The sequence below is a fragment of the Bos indicus genome, chromosome 26 (assembly GCF_029378745.1).
Source record: "Bos indicus isolate NIAB-ARS_2022 breed Sahiwal x Tharparkar chromosome 26, NIAB-ARS_B.indTharparkar_mat_pri_1.0, whole genome shotgun sequence".
NCBI lineage: Eukaryota > Metazoa > Chordata > Mammalia > Artiodactyla > Bovidae > Bos > Bos indicus.
The window spans coordinates 768118-785552 of record NC_091785.1 but is presented as its reverse complement, the minus strand read 5'-3'; the positions used below and the strand labels follow the sequence as shown (position 1 = coordinate 785552).

The window sequence follows — 17435 nt, the reverse complement described above, 5'->3', positions numbered from 1 at the left end:
TGGGGCCGAGAAACCAGGAGAAGCCTCCTGCCCTTTCTATTTTGGTGCCTCTGCTGCTGCCACTTGAGGTCACATAGCTGTAGTGAAAACATAGTTGCTGATACACAACAAGATGACCTCCTGGCTGTGATTCATGGTGAGTCAAGCCAAGCAAGTTTTTTTTTTTTCCTCGCCATGATAAACTTATATGTAAAGTTTGAGACACAACAGAAACTGTCACAAATTTAATAGTTACATGCTTTGACACATGGGTATAGAATGAGGAAGAAATATGTGTATACATTAAACAAATATGTGTCCGTCCCAACTCAGTGTAAAGAATTGTTTTCTCTTAAATGTTTTTTGCTACCGTCTCTAATGTGAACATGTTACAGACCTGAGGTTGGGGCGTTTTCTTTCTGTTCACTTTGTTTCTTGTTGGGTTATTTGGTCTGTTCATTTTCACAAGTTTTAGGCTTTACTGTTATGGTTCACGTGGAGAACACTGAGAATTTGTTTTTTTTAATGGGAAGTGCGTTCAGCAAGTTAAGCCAGCAATGGACAGCATATTTTGTAAAGGATTTCAGAAGAAATACTACCAAAAAATTTTTTTATCAACTTTTTCAGGCACGAATCAATAGGGCAGTGATAGGCAAGTATACATTGTATTCTCAGTCACCATTGATGTCATCTTCTGGTACAGAGGACAGCAACTTTCTGACCCAGCCAATTTGGTGGTGGTGAAGGGGAGGGGTCAAATGATAGATCTGAGAAATCTGTTCTTTTTTGTGCCTGTTAAGGTTACTCTCACTGTAAAGCACATAGCTAAAATCAGCATGTATTGATTAATATGTTTTCTGATTGGAAGATAATGCAGTTACACACTTTTTTTCATATACATGATTCTAATTTTGAAACCCCACTCAGCATCTTTGCCATGCCTTGTGTACTTTTAAATGATGATGTAATGTTGGCTCACATTTGAGGTCAACACACATTTTCCAAGCAAGTCTTAAAATTCCATTTCCTTCTTCCATAGTTGTGAGAGTTTTTTGCAAGACTGCATGTACAGTAGCTTCAAATAGTGTAAAATTTGTCGACAGTAAGTGGACATTCAAAGAAAATGGACACTGTTAAGTGTCCTGGGCAGTTTATCAATCTCCTTGCTGAGCCAATGTATTTGGCTTATAAAAATATGGCACATACCCAAATTATATTTTTAGTCACTATTATTATTAGTTTATAACAGAGTTGTCTGGTTAAAAAAAACAAAACGGGGATGACATAGCATCCCATTTCTCTGTGTGTCAATCTTTGGCTTCCCTTCTCTGTTACCAAAAAAAGTGACTTGTACAGATCTCTTTCCCATTAATCACTTGTTCAGACCACTCTCAACTTTAGGAAGTATTTTGTTTGATTCACCACATTTTCTCTTTCTTTACTACCTTCTTGATGAGAAGTGAATTCCAGGGGAGGTGTGCTGTTTGCCATATAAACAGTTAAGTTACAGAGCCCTCTTTGATATCATCAATATATAAATTCTTTTTGAATCTTCCGTGCTTCAACAAAAGAATCCATGTTATTAACTTCTGGCCTTTCTTTTAAAATGTATTAAAGTAACACTGTCAGGTAAGGTCATTGGGTTGCAATTTTCCTGGGCCTACAGTGGCAGGCTTTGGAACTGTGCAGAACCTTAAAGAACTTTCAGGAGTGAAAGGCAGGGGAACAGCTTCTAGGGTAGTACATCAGAATCAACCATGGGACATTTCAGACCATCCCCACTGTTGTAGTCCATGAGGTTGCAAAGAGTTGGACACGACTGAGCCACTGAACTGAATGAACCACTGCTGTAAATGGAGAGATGCTGGTGAGTCCCTCAGATGGGCTGCTGTGGAAAAAAGGTCGTGAACCACTGACTTGACATTCTAGTGTACTCACTGTTGTTCAGAGAAGGAGCTTGAGGTCTGGAGTGGAGTGCTTTGTCCAAGTTAATCTCTTAAGAAGTGATTTGGCGTGTTTTAAAAAGGTCATGACTTCACGGTTTTTCACTTCATAGGAAAAGATGAAAGATGGTTGAATTAAATGTATTTGTATGAATATACAAAGCATGTGGATATGAGTGCTTAAAATATATTTCTATGCTAAGAGTATGCTAAGTAATTTAATACTCTAATTTAGACATCCAGTGCCAGTTTTGCATTTCAGCTCATAAATTCACACACTCTTTCCCTATTTTTAGATACAGTGGAAGATGTTGTCACAGTCACTTAAATCACCAAAGGGAAAAAATTCGAAGAAAGTCTGAGGAAGGATACCCTCAAACATGTCTGAAAAAGGAGTATAGTTTTTCAGGTGGACATTTATTATTTTCCAGAATTAATTCTGAAGTGTTTCTTCTTCTTTATTCTTTTCTTTTTTTTTTTTTGAAGTTTTTCTTCTATCAGTGGGGCTTCCCTGGAGGCCCAGATGGTAAAGCGTCTGCTTGCTAAAGCGTCTGCTTGCAATGCGAGAGACCAGAGTTCGATCCCTGGATTGGGAAGATCCCCTGGAGAAGGAAATGGCCACCCACTCCAGTACTCTTGCCTGGAAAATCCCATGGACAGAGGAGCCTGGCAGGCTACATTCCATGGGGTCGCAAAGAGTTGGACACACTCTCTCTCTCTTCTATCAATACCAACTTTTGTAAACATATTTTGGAAATCATTTTTTAAATTGCAAATATCATAGTCCTAAATGTCTTGAAAACCAGAAAAAAAAAAAAGGAAATTCTAACACAGTTATCATCTTAGTATTTTCCTTCTAGATTTGAGTTTTGCTTTGCAAATATAGCAACACAGATGACTGTTCCTCAGTGTATATATACTTATGTCAACAAAATGGAATATTTATATTTTTAATTTAATTTCAGTTTAACTTAAAATGTATATATATAATATAGATTAAAATACAACTTTATAAGTGTTTTGAGCTGTTGAATTTTTTGATTTGTACAATTTCAGATTACACTGATTTTTGTCAGTCTAGAAAACCTTCTGATACTTCAAAATTGCAACAACAACAACAAGCCCCAACAACAACAAAACCCCAGCCTTTTGTGGATGAAACATCAAATGGGAGAAGAAGCTATGGTTTCTATTCCTGGCTCTGTGACTTACTAGCTTGTTTCCCTATCCATACAGTTATGCTGCTGCTAAGTAAAATTGGCATGTATGACATATAATGGTTACTGTCTGCTAAACACTGGATTAAGTACTTGACATATATTAGTTGATTTAATCATTAGTGGACCCACGAGGTAGAAATGATTATTATCCCCATTGTACAGATGATGAAACTAAGGCACAAAGATGTTGAGTAATGTACTCAGAATCACATTCTGTAATTGTAAGTGGCAGCGCTAGGAGTCCAAACCAGACAGTTGGCTCCAGAATCCATGCTCTTAACTATTTCGGTATATCCAGATGGACTCACATCTTCTATCTGTTGTACTTAAATTGAAGGACATAGAGTCAAATGAATTTATGGACATGTTTTGCAAACTGAAACATTCTATACAAATGTAAAGTGGTGTTATAATTAATACCTTGGAATATTTAATCATCTTCATAGATACATCACTCAGTGTGTTGACTGTGCATTGTAAATTTCAGCTTTAAAGTGATGTGCACTAGACCAGTTAACATGGTAAAAGAATAATATAACTTTGTTTATCTTTGTTCCATAACTTAAAATTTTTCCCCTGTGAAAGAATTTAGGAAAAAATGGTTGTAATTCATAAATGTTCTGTCAAAAGAAAATTTCATTGTGAAGTTTTTTTTGAGAAAATGTTTTATGAATTAATCTAGCTGTTAGTTCCTATAATGGCTTTGAAAAGTAGTCAACAGTTCAGATATGTTAGAAAGATTTTCAGATTATAAGATTAAGACTCCAGGTTTCTTCCATTAAAAAGGATATGACTTAAAAAGTTTTAAAAAGAAGGAACACAGTATTTGTGCTTCTTGGTAGATAAATGGTTTGCCTTGAGATGAAAGGAAGAAAATATGCTTTTTCTAAAAAGACACTGTATGAATTTTTCTGCCTTTAAATCTTTGTAATTAAGTTCAGTCTTTCTTTTGCCTCCAGGATCATGTATTTGTTCTTCCTTTATCACAACAAAGTTGTAAAAAGATTAGATAACCTATCCTACTTTAAAAGTTCTGAGGTTCCTTCTCTGTGGAAATAAATAGCATAGATCTAAATATGGCAGTTTATGCCTATTTTAGGAAGCCAGGCACATACAAAAACTAAACCTAGCAGGATGTGGGATTGCCTCCAGCAAAGCAAAGTAGCATCCTTATTCATTTTATTTCCCTGAAATACATGTAGAAAACATATTTAATGAACACCACTAATCAGAGTGATCAGTTAGTAATACTTTCCATCAAACTGAGCTAATGGTTGTCTATAATGAATTGGCTCCCCCTTCCCCTTTTTGAACACTGGATAAATTGAGAGTATGTTTAATTAAAAATAAGTATTTAAATACTTATCCTGTCTCCTCTTAACCCTGTATGCTGGCTTAAAAAATACTGGAATAGGGCTTCCCTGGTGGCCCAGTGATTAAGAATCTGTCTTGCAGTACAAGGGACATGGGTTCAATCCCTAGTCCAGGAAGATCCCACATGCCTTGGAGCAACTAAGTCCATTTGCCACAACTACTGACGCCCATGCACCTAGAGCCAGTGCCTGCAACAGAAGAAACCACCATGATGAGAAGCCCATGCACCACAATGAAGAGTAGCCCCTACTCACTGCCACCAGAGAAAGCCCACTCACAGCAACAAAGACACACCACAGCCAAAATAAATCTTAAAAAAAAAACACACAAAAACTGGAATATTTAATATAATCCAGATTTGCAGGTTTGGGTATTGGAGGGAGCCTCAGGGCACCTCAGAATAATTGAAGGCAAGACAGTTTCTATTTTTGTTGGTCTAGATGGCCTCTGAGAAGCTGAGGGTTTTCCCCCCCAAATTTTACTTGGTTCTGGGCAGAATCTGAAGGTTCAGTTACTTACATTAGACAGTAGTAATAGATAGGCTCTTATGCTCCAGGAGCTGTCCTCAGTATGGGGAGGAAACCACCATGACACACTTTATCTACCACTGTGGGTCGAATCACCACCATGCTCTGCAGCTTCCTGTCTTGCCTTTTCCTGGATGTTGTCCCCACTCTTCTCTATTCATATTATCCTGTTTGCGTGGCTCTTCTCTTTCACTGACAGCTTATTAGATTCCTACTCTCTTTTCAGATTTAGGAAAGCCTTTCTATCTGGGGTGAGGTGGGGGTTGATTCCTTCACCTTTATTAGCAGTAAAATTAACCCAACGGTTTTCCCTCCAGGTTGCCACCCTCATTTTGTGAGCAGTTTGGATTGCTCTAGGGCATCACCGACTCAATGGACATGAGTTTGAGTAAGCTCTGGGAGCTGGTGATGGACAGGGAAGCCTGGAGTGCTGCAGTCCATGGGGTCACAAAGAGTCGGACACGACTGAGCGACTGAACTGAACTGAGAGGGAACCCAGCTGAGGTGGTGACCTGGGCCTGTTGTTCTTCTCTAAACCCGTAAAACTCTTGAGGGTGTTTTATTGCTTCCCCCTAGTTTTAATGTGTTATATTTTCATTTAGTTAAAAATACTTTCTAATTTACCTTTTGATTTCCTTTTTGGTCCTTGAGTTATTTAAAAAACATGATTTATTTTCCAAATAATTGGGATGTTATAGAGCTTTCTGTTACTTACTTCTAACTTAATTCCATTGTGATCATAATATATGTTATTTGATGCCTTTAAAATTTTTGACCTGTTTTATGGTCTTTATTTTTTACTTACACAATAATAACATCCTTCTGGCATTCAACATAGATTTTGGAATGAATAGTGTTTAGTGATTTCTAGTCTTAATTTTGCCCATCTCTAGTTGGCATCTTTTGTTTAATTGCTTAGTTGTGTCTGACTCTGTGACCCTATGGACTGTGGCCCACTAGGCTCCTCTGTCCATGGGATTCTCCAGGCAAGAATACTGGAGTGGGGTGTTGCTATTTCCTTCCAGGAAACCTTCCTGATGACCCAGGGATTGAACCCCAGTCTCCTGCATTGCAGACGGGTTCTTTACCGTCTGAGCTACCAGGGATTTCTAGTCTTCATTTTGCCAGTGTCTGGTTGGCTTCTAGGCTATGGTCTAAGGAATCAATGCACCTTGCTGATATTTTAATGTTTTCTTGCACTTTTATGAGCTTTCAGAACAGGGGTGACAAAATCAGTTTAGTGGATCACAAACAGCAGCTTTAAAAATAGAATAGAAAATATTAGTGCTTTGGATATAGTAATGGTGTTTCATGAGACCTTAGTTTTAGTTATGTATGTGTGTTCCTGTGCATGTGTGTTATATGTACTAGGTTGTGGTGTATAATCCTTTTTTTTTATTAGTAATTGCTGTAATTAAAGTTTCAAAATCACTGTCCCATAGCATAAGATCTTTAGGTAAGATCACTATTGTCGGAAATACATGCCATATATTTATGCATCCATGCATGGTCAGTCGCTCAGTCTTTGTGACCCCATGGACTTTAGCCCACCAGGCTCCTCTGTCCATGGCATTACCCAGGTGAGAATAATGGCATAGATTGCTATTATTCCCTTCTCCAGGGGATCTTCTTGACCCAGGGATCGAACCTGGATCTCCTGTCTCCTGCATTGGCAGGCTGATTCTTTACCACTGAGCCACCTGGGAAGCCTACCATATATTCATACATATACCTATATGTGTACATATATAGAGAGAGAAAGCCAATGAACCCATATACATACATACAAGCACACATACAGACATACACGTACACAACACGTAAAATGTTCTAGTCTTGGAACATTTCTGTTTGATACAAACTGTCAGTGCTCATTATTTTCTACTACAAGTAGCAGCATTTTATAGTCACTGAGGTACAGCTGCAGTATTCAAGAATAGTACTGGGTGATACTAAGAGAGATTTCTTATCTTATTATGAAAATGCTTATTAAGTGCCTACTATGTGCCAGTTATTAGGGATGAAACTGTAAAAATGTAAATATTGGTAGATAGGTTTATGTTTTAAGTAGGCTTTGAGAAATAGGCTGCTGCCTTTTTTTCTTTTTCCCTGAAGCATATCTTTCTTGGTTACTATGAAATAAATGATAACTTTTGATAATGTAGCATTTAAAATGCTCTGTGTTGCATGTTCCATCATGTGTCAAAATTCTATTATGTATGTAATTTCCTATCATGTTTTTCTTGCTTTTCAGAGTGTCTGAACACAGACGCCCTCAAAGCTTGTAAAGTAGTGTTCATTTCTATCCGTTTATAAGGGAGAAGCCTCCTGGGAAAAGATAATAAGAATTCCTTTTCATTCCTTCATTCGTCACACTTTGGTTTCTCTTGAGCATGACTGAAATGTGCAAATGGCCTTAATTCAGTACTGGAGCATTGTTGGCTTTAGTGTCAATTGAAAATAATGTGCTCTAGTTATTACAGCCTTGAGATGAGTATTGTTTTGCAGTAGGAAGAGTGCTTAAAGTGGAAGTCAGATGGTCTGAGCCTTTGTCCTGGCTTTCGCTTTGTGACCTTGGCCAAGAAACTCATAGTCCTTATTTTCTTTATCTAGAAATTTAGTGGGTTGAACTAGGTAACTACAGTGGCCTTTTCTGACTTGTAATTTTCATCACATTTAACTAATGTTATGTGCTGTTTTCCTTTTGTCCTGCAAACAGCAAAAATGGTCATAAAAATAAATACAGAGCAGTGGTACTGTTTTGCTGCTACATGAAACTTGAATTAAAATTGTATTTTAAATTGTCAGAAGTGAAATAAATGTGGGGATCTTCAGTTCAGTTCAGTTCAGTCTCTCAGTCATGTCCAACTCTTTGCAACCCCATGAATCACAGCACGCCAGGCCTCCGTGTCCATCACCAACTCCTGGAGTTCATTCAAACTTATGTCCATCAAGTCGGTGATACCTTCCAGCCATCTCATCCTCTGTCTTCCCCTTCTCCTCCTGCCCTCAATCCCTCCCAGCTTCAGGGTCTTTTCCAGTGAGTCAACTCTTCACATGAGGTGGCCAAAGTATTGGAGTTTCAGCTTCAGCATCAGTCCCTCCAATGAACACTGAAGACTCATCTCCTTTAGGATGGACTGGCTGGATCTCCTTGCAGTCCAAGGGACTCTCAAGAGTTTTCTTCAACACCACAGTTCAAAAGCATCAATTCTTCATCACTCAGCTTTCTTCACCGTCCAACTCTCACATCCGTACATGACCACTGGAAAAACCATAGCCTTGACTAGACGGACCTTTGTTGGCAAAGTAATGTCTCTGCTTTTTAATATCCTATCTAGGTTGGTCATAACTTTCCTTCTAAGGAGTAAGCGTCTTTTAATTTCATGGCTGCAGTCACCATCTGCCGTGATTTTGGAGCCCCAGAAAATAAAGTCTGACACTGTTTCCACTGTTTCCCCATCTATTTCCCATGAAATGATGGGACCAGATGTCATGATCGTAGTTTTCTGAATGTTTAGCTTTGTGTATAATACAAAATTAATGAGTCTCTAAATATATATTACCTTTTGATTAAAGAGCATTTATTTGAGATGCAAATAAGATTTATTTCTCTTTTTATACTTGTAACATAATGTGATTTTCTCATTCCATTTAGCACCCATCTGTTTCACAGGTATCTTTTGTACTTTAAAGATAATTTTAGGACTTCCCTGGTGGTACAGTGGATAAGAATCCTACCAATGCAGGGGACATGGATTCAATCCCTGGTCTGGAAAGATTTCACATACCACAGAGCAGCTAAGCCTGTGTGCCACAACTACTGAGCCCACAAGCTGCAACCACTGAAGCCCCTGTACCTAGAGCCTGTGCTCCACAGCAAGAGAAGCCAGTGCAATGAGAAACCCAGCATGCACTGCAAGTAGAGAATGGTCCTTGCTCACTGCAACTGGAGAAAGCCTGTGAATAGCAACAAAGACCCAGTACAACCAAAAAAAAAAAAAGATTATCCATATATTTAGACAACTGCCTTACACAACTGCTTTACATATAGTAGATATTTTAGATTCAAATTAATGCATTTATGGAGCACCTTATGTATATAAGGCATATGCAAAATATGATAAGAAGATGTATGGGAAAGCAAGGTATGAGCAGTATTATCTAAAAACTTTTAAACTAATAAATATATGAGATGTATCACAACAACTTGGATACTAAGGAAAATACACCATACTTGAGCATAAAGGGAGTCAAAGGTGGGAGAGGCCAAATTTATTTGGGGGAAATCAGGAAAAAGTCTATGGAGAAGTTAGAATTAGATATAGGTTTGGAAGATTGGGTAGCATTTTTTTTCCTATTGTAAAAGAAATCCATGTTTATTGTAGAAAATTCAAACTGCAGACTAAAAAAGAGTAGAATGGGATTTCCCTGGTGGTCCACTGGCTAAGAATCCATGTTCCCCATACATGGTGCCCAGGTTCATTCCCTGGTCAGGGAACTAGATCCCACATGCCACAGCTAAGACTGAGAAGAGCCAGATAAATAAGTAAATATTAAAAAAAAAAAAAAGTGAAATGATGGTGTTGGTTAACAAAGACATGGAAACCAGGTTCATAGAGGAAGCTACAGAAATGCAAGCACTAGAAAGTACATGACTTATTTGGAAAGGAATAGATAATCCTGTTTTGGGGGGTCAGAAAATAGTATGACCTTAACACTGTGGAGGGCCTTGAATACCTGTACTGACAAGTGTTAGCCTCTCAGTTGTGTCTGATTCTGCAACCCCATGGGCTGTAGCCCACTAGGCTTCTCTGCCCATGGGATTCTCCAGGCAAGAATACTGGAATGGATGCCATTCCCTTCTCCAAGGGATCTTCCCGACCCAGGGATCGAACCCAGGTCTCCTGCATTGCAGGTGGATTCTTTACCGTCTGAGCCACCATGTGGACAAATGTGTTCTTAATGCAGAAGTTGGTGGATACCATTGAAGGTTTTTAAGTAAGAAAGTAACATTCTTAATCCTATTGCTAGATATACATTCTTGCCCTCATAGAACACAGATTCTTTACCGTTTATAGATTTGTCACAAAAAGGGATGTATAGAGTGCCATGTGAATATAGCAGGGACCCTTTGGAGGGTTCAGGGAAAGCCCCCTTAAGGAAATGATATTTAAGATGTGACAAAGTGATTGTGTGTGTGTGGGGAAGGGGGGTGGGTCGTGATTAAGAGTCTTCTGTCTAAAAAGAAGTCATGTTTGAAACTAGAGACAAGACAGCATTTTGGGGAAGTGAAAGTCATTATGACTGATACAGAGAATGGTTGGGGGAAAGTGGTTGCACATGTGGGGCTAGAGAGGGGACAGATCCTCAAAGTCATTTTAAGGATTTATAAATCTTCTATTAAGGCTAATGAAAAACATTGAAACGGTTTGACAGGGTACTTTAAGATACTTTGACCACAGAGTGTTGGTAGAGAAATAGGTTAGTTAAGACTTTATTGCACTGGTTCAAGTGAGGTCCAGGAGGGTCTGAGCTAGCCTGATGGCAGAGGACATTTGGAAAGAGGGATATATGAGAAGAGTTGTAGGATGATTGTACCACCCAGCCTTTTTGAGTTGGTCTGACCCACCACACCTCCCTGTGCTTGGCCCTTCTGGTCACATCTCAGGCTCTGGGCCTTAGAGTCTCTACAGACTCTTTGGTCTACTGCCCAGTCTGATCCCAGATTCTTTAATAGTGTCTCCCTGGTTCAGACCTTTGGCTTGTTATTCTGAAATGTCTCTCTGACTTTTCTCAGAGTCTTCTGCCCTTTGGATCTCAGTTTTTCTACATGATGGGCCTCCTCCTGGGACATTTCATTGGGAGGATTTGGACTAAAGGGGAATCTGAACAACCTGGTACTGGTTAGTGTAGAGGGGGATGGGGTGTGCAGGAAGGAAGGAATCATGGTGATCCCAAGGTTTAGAGTTCAAGTTACTGGAATAAGTGCATTTTTACCATAATCTTCATAAGGTGGACTCAAACACAGTTTTTACTGGGATACCTTGAATTTGTCAAGATATATTTTTATTTATGTAAGTCCTATGGTGGAAATATTATGTATGGTGGTGGTTTAGTCACTAAATTGTGTCCGATTCTTGGGACCCCATGGACTGTAGCCTGCCAGGTTCCTCTGTCCATGGGATTTCCCAGTTGAGAATGCTGGAGTGGGTTGCCATTCCCTTCTCCAGGAGATCTTCCTGAGAAAATATTATGTATGAAGTGAAAGTCGCTCAGTCGTGTCCCACTTTTGCGACCCTGTGGACTGGAGCCTGCAAGGCTCCGCTGTCTGTGGAATTCTTCAGACTAGAATACTGGAGTGGGTAGCCGTTCCCTTCTTCAGGGGATCAGGGATCTAATCCAGGTCTCCCACATTGCAGGCGGATTCTTTACCAGCTGAGCCACCAGGGAAGCCCAAGAATACTGGAGTGGGTAGCCTATCCCTACTCCAGTGGATCTTCCTGACCCAGGAATTGAACTGAGGTCTTCTCATTGCAGGCAGATTCTTTACCAGCTGAGCTACCAGGGAAATATGTATAAAGGAAGATTATTGAGTCTTTTCTTTAAAAGGAAGTCATGTTTTAAACTAGAGGCAAAATAACATTTTGGGAAATTGAAAGTCATCATATTGTGGTACTGTAGAGAGCACTGGGGGAAAGTGGTTACAGATCTGACTGAGACACTGGCTAGATAATGTCCCTAAATGACCTCCAACATTTATTCTAAATTGTGCTCTTTATAGTTCAGACTCAATAAATAATACTTTGATGCAGCAAAGTCAATAGTGTCATTTCTTTCTTCATCATCTTTTTGTGTGGGATTTGGCTGTGATATCATCATTTTTAATAGACAGTCTTTGCCAGAGATACCTGATCCAAAGAGACAGTGAAGCAGCCAGGACCTTTTTATTGAAATTAATTTGGTTCCTCTAATTTAATTAATTGGATGTCGTCAGCATTTTGAAGTCTTCCAGAAGGAATCTTCATGGTCTAAAATACTTTTTTTTCTTTTCTTTTAAATTCAAGGGCTTGGAGAGGTTCTGTATTCAGAGACATTTCTGAGAATTGTTTGACATCTCCTTATTGAAATAGCTCTAGTCAACTGGATAAGGAGATCAGAGTCTGAACTGAAAGCCCATGAATTGTTTATTTACAGACAAACCAAATATAGCTCATATATCCCTTTAGAGACAACATCAAAAATGCAATCCAGTAAGAATTGCTGTCTTGTTTTAGGAGTTTTGAGATAAAGATGGTTGTGTCACATTAATTAATTGCCTGTTGAGCCAGGATTTTTAAAATAACACTTTCATATGCTTTGGGTTCAGTAATTTAGATTTTGGACTGTTAATCAGTTCCTGTGCATGGGCTGCTAATGTCTTTTATGCATACCCATTGGGGTATATATTTTATCTATTATGGAGATTGAGACCTTCTGAATGTTGAGACTAGAGAACAACAAAGCATTTTCAGTATGGTCAGCACAATTTGTTGGAGAATATTTACTGCATCCTGTCATATTAAGGATGATGGTAAATAAGGAAACTCTGACTTGTCAGCTTTCCTTCTCCACTGTTCAGATTGGGCTCTTACCCTTCTGAGAGCTGAGAGATTAATGAGGCTTCTCTGCTCTTACATTCCCTTCTTTGTTTCCTTTTGTTTGTTTACTCTCTTTGAATTAGGCTGCCTCATCTACTTTTAGATTTTAAGTCCCTTCGAGGCAGGGACTGTGTCTAGGTTGGTTTTATGGAGAACACTCAGCATATTGTAGGGATATTATAAACATGCCATCTGTGCCAATTTAAAATTCAGTTTCAGGCCTCTCAGTACTTTTCTTTGTGTCTGGTTGGATGTACAAATCTAAACTAAAGTAGAGGTGCTTAGCTGTGTAAGGCTGTATAAATTCATTAAGTACATGTTTTTGTGGACTCATAGTGCTTTTATAGTGCTAGTCATAATTCAGGAACAGTATCTTGTAATCTGCCTTTCATTGCTGTATCTGGTATTTTTTTTCGAAATTTGAATACCCTAATTAATTTTTTTTTTAAATTTGAGTGTCAGATTGGAATAGAAAACTGCTTCATTGACTTGGACTATTTTGGGGTATACATTCACCACTTTGATATTTATTGCATAGTCTCTGTTTAATTATAACATTAGTTTGTTTTAGGAGAAGGCAATGGCACCCCACTCCAGTACTCTTGCCTGGAAAATCCCATGGACGGAGGAGCCTGGTGGGCTGCAGTCCATGGGGTCGCTAAGAGTCGGACACGACTGAGCGACTTCCCTTTCACTTTTCACTTTCATGCATTGGAGAAGGAAATGGCAACCCACTCCAGTGTTCTTGCCTGGAGAATCCCAGGGACAGGGGAGCCTGGTGGGCTTCCGTCTATGGGGTCGCACAGAGTCAGACACGACTGAAGCAACTTAGCAGTAGCAGCAGCAGTTTGTTTTAAGCTTACATTGTCTCAAAGAAGACAAAAGATGAAACTATGTATTTCAGTTTTCAATTTAAAAAGCCACCAGAAATGAAATGAAAGATACACACACAAAACCTATGTATACACAGTGTGTTAACTATAACGAGTTCTTTTCATATATAGACTTACAGCTATATATATAGTCTCATTATTTGGTGACCATCTTTTACATTATGTGATTTCTCTCTGTGTAACTAGCAGTAGAATTCTGGATCATGGTATATTCCTGTGTTCACCTTTAATGGTCACTGTCAAACTTTTTTACTAGCAGCATGTGAGAGTTCCAGTTGCTTCACATCTTTGCTATCATTTGTACTTTTCTTATAGTTTCACCATCCTTTGAGGGGTATAGTGACATAATATTTTGGTTTTAATTTGCATTTCCTCGATGACAAATGAAGCTGGTGCATGTCGGCCAGTTGGATACTCTCTTTTGTAACGTGCTTATTTGTCTGTCTTTGAAAAATTGATCTGTAGGAATATATTTTTTTAAACATATTCTGGATTCAAGCCTTTTGTCAGATATATGTATTACAAGTATCTTTTATTTCATGGTTTACCTTTTCACACTTTTAATGTGTCTTTTCTGTGAACAAATAGATGTTGTTTATTTTAATCAAGTTCATGTTTTTCTCTTTTTTTCTTATAGTTAATGCTCTGTGTGTCTTATTTAAGAAATCTCTGTCTCCCCCAAGGCCATGAATACATTCTATGTTTTCTTTTTAAAGTACTACTACTTTACCTTCCATATTTAAATCTATGACCTGTTTAGAATTGGTTGGCTTTTTTTGATAAGTTTGAAATGGAGGAGATCAAGTCTTTTTTTTTTGCCCTACATTTTTTCCTCAAGTTGACCTGGCAGCGTTTATCAGAAAAAAAACTTTCCTTTTCCCTCCACTAAAATGTCACTGTCTTCACTTTTAATTTTTGAATTCCAAGCTTGCTATTTTCTTTCCATTTTCAGTACATTGTTGAAGTAAAGTAAATGCTAGTAGTACCACTCAGATGTCAAACACTATCCCTTTTGCTTCTACATCAAAAGTGTTATTTGTTTATTCAAAATAGATCATATCCTAAGTTGGGTTTAAAAGATATGCTTTCCATTTTTTAAACATGCAGCTTTCTGTAGTGAAGTTTTGTAGAGCCCCGGGGAACACCAATCACATTGAAATCTATGTGAATGGTGCCACTTAGAGTTGGTGCACATGGCCTATGGGACAAAATGTAGCAGCCCTGAGTGCTGTGTTTAGTAACTGGCAAATTAAAAAAGAAAAACTATTACCTTTTTCTGTGCGCCAGCAATCCACATTTTTAACAAATAAGCATTATTTGTGTTCAAGTATTGTGATGTGCCACAATTTTAAAGAAGTGGAATGAAAAAAGAAAACAAAACTCTGAGGTGATTCGTGTGGCTGTTCAGAATTTACTAGCTCTTATAACTTTTTTAATGTTTCACATTTGAGTTTATTTTTTATCTAGAAAATAGTTTGTGTCAGACAAGATATTTTATACCAGTTCCTTTCTAGATCACACTTTGTGTCCTAGGAGAAACTTTCCAGGACTCCCTTGAGTGATCTAAACTTTAATGGACACATTCCAGAGGTGACCCTTGAGGCCTGTAGCTACTCTTATATATATTTTCCTGGAGACATGTAAGGTTCCAGAGGACCTCTTTTATATATCTTTTAAGCTATATCTAATGAAGTTACTTTTCTCCACAAATAAGTTCTCCTCAAATTTCATGCCCCGGTTTTAATCATCAGCAAATGTGCCTGACCAGTGACTTGTGAGGATTTTTTTTTATTAACATCATAATCTTATACCATTAAAAGAAATCTTGAAAACATTGGGAATGGAGTTGGGATGAGAATGTAAAATCAAAATCATGACCCCTATTAGGAAGGATATGGAAGTGCTTCATTCCTGCTAGGCTCAGAACTTCATTCCTTGGTACAAGTAAGAAAAAAAACCTCTGTTGGTGCCACAGACTGTAGCTCTGCTGTGGGTATCTCTGCCACCAAGGATCGCTGGTGACTGGCAGACAGCTTAACTTTGAGACTAGGTCAGCTCAGCACAAAACCCTAACTCATCTTGGAAAGGCAGCCCAAAGCTATGTTCTCAAAGTAGGTCAGCAGCATCTTAAATAAATAATAAGGATGGAATATTTAAACTTTTGAGGTCTTCCAAATCAGAAGAACCACAACAAAAAATGTCTAACAAAAATTTTGTGTGGCTTTAGACATTTCACTAGAATATAATATATTCTGTAAATTGAAAATAGTTGTCATGGCAGCATATGTTTTTGATACCTTAATGATGAATATTCTTTAGAGATGCATTTCTAGATGTTGTTATATGTTATTTAAAAGGCTGCCCCTGCCTTTTTAAGTGACCTGCACTGTTCTCTAACACCTGTTTTTAAGATTTTTTTTTTTTTTATTATAGGCAATCTACATAAGGGAGCATTGATTCTGATTCTGTTGTCAAATCTAGTTAGTTGCATTTTGGAAAAAATAGAAATTTGAGAGATTTATGCTCTTCTGATCACACTGTTTCTTCAACTGTATTAACTCAAACAATATCAAGCACATTATGTGAAAGGCATTGTGCTAAGTATAGTGGAGGAGATCATGAATAAATGCAAAAAAATTTCTAGTTTTAAAATAATATTCTGGTAGAAGAGGAGAGGAAAGGAGAAAATTAGTATTTCTTGAGGTTCTATTATACATGCTAGGCATTAAACTACTTCAGTTACATGTTTTCATTTAATTCTCAATGTGGCAACCCACTCCAGTGTTCTTGCCTGGAGAATCCCAGGGACAGGGGAGCCTGGTGGGCTGCCGTCTATGGAGTCGCACAGAGTCGGACACAACTGAAGCGACTTAGCAGCAGCAGCAGCAGCATAGTTCTTCCAGTGATGTCCTCATATGAGGCCTTTGAGCAAGGGGTTAAGGGAGTTGCCCAAGGTCACATAGCTAGTAAGGGTCAGTAGTAAGGCCAGATCTGTCTCCAAACCTCTTGTTTTTAAAGTGCCCATTGAGAAGACAGCACTGTTACTGTTAAGAAGAAGGGGTAAAATTTGGGCATAGGGAGATAGACGGAAGGTTGTTTTAGGGGAGGGAAAATTTTGAAGGCCAGAAAACTTAGCCATGTTCAGCGAACATTCAGGTACTCAGGCCAGACCTGACTACATGGTTCTCAAATTTTTGGTCTCAGGAGCCCCTTATATTAAAAGCATTGAGTGCCTCAATGAGCTTTTGTTTGTATAGGCTGTATCTATTAGTATTTACCACATGGGAAATTAAAACAGAAATATAAAAATATTTAGCAATTTAAAAATATCAATAAACTCATACAGTTAGAACTGGACATGGAACAACAGACTGGTTCCTAATAGGAAAAGGAGTACGCCAAGACTGTATACTGTCACCCTGCTTATTTAACTTATATGCAGGGTACATCATGAGAAACGCTGGGCTGGAGGAAGCACAAGCTGGAATCAAGATTGCCAGGGGAAATATCAATAACCTCAGGTATACAGATGACATCACCCTTATGGCAGAAAGTGAAGAAGAACTAAAGAGCCTCTTGATGAAAGTGAAAGAGGAGAGTGAAAAAGTTGGCTTAAAGCTCAACATTCAGAAAACTAAGATCATGGCATCCGATCCCATCACTTCATGGCAAATAGATGGGGAAACAGTGGCTGACTTTATTTTGGGGGGCTCCGAAATCACGGCAGATGGTGATTGCAGCCATGAAATTAAAAGATGCTTACTTCTTGGAAGGAAAGTTATGACCAACCTAGACAGCATATTAAAAAGCAGAGACATTACTTTGCCAACAAAGGTCCATCTAGTCAAGGCTATGCTTT

General features: G+C 38.4%; 1 protein-coding gene across 3 annotated transcripts in view; it reads left to right on the top strand.

The window, feature by feature from the left end:
• Positions 1-17435, top strand: part of UBE2D1 (ubiquitin conjugating enzyme E2 D1) — a 36519-nt gene that overhangs the window by 796 nt on the left and 18288 nt on the right. Inside the window, exon 2 of one of the 3 annotated variants that reach the window (XM_070780409.1) lies at positions 8067-8352. The exons of the other annotated variants lie outside the window; for them this stretch is intronic. Within the exon in view, the coding sequence (XP_070636510.1) occupies positions 8179-8352 (174 nt within the window). The 5' untranslated portion in view covers positions 8067-8178. The remainder of the gene's footprint in view (positions 1-8066; positions 8353-17435) is intronic. 3 annotated transcript variants of the gene reach the window in all.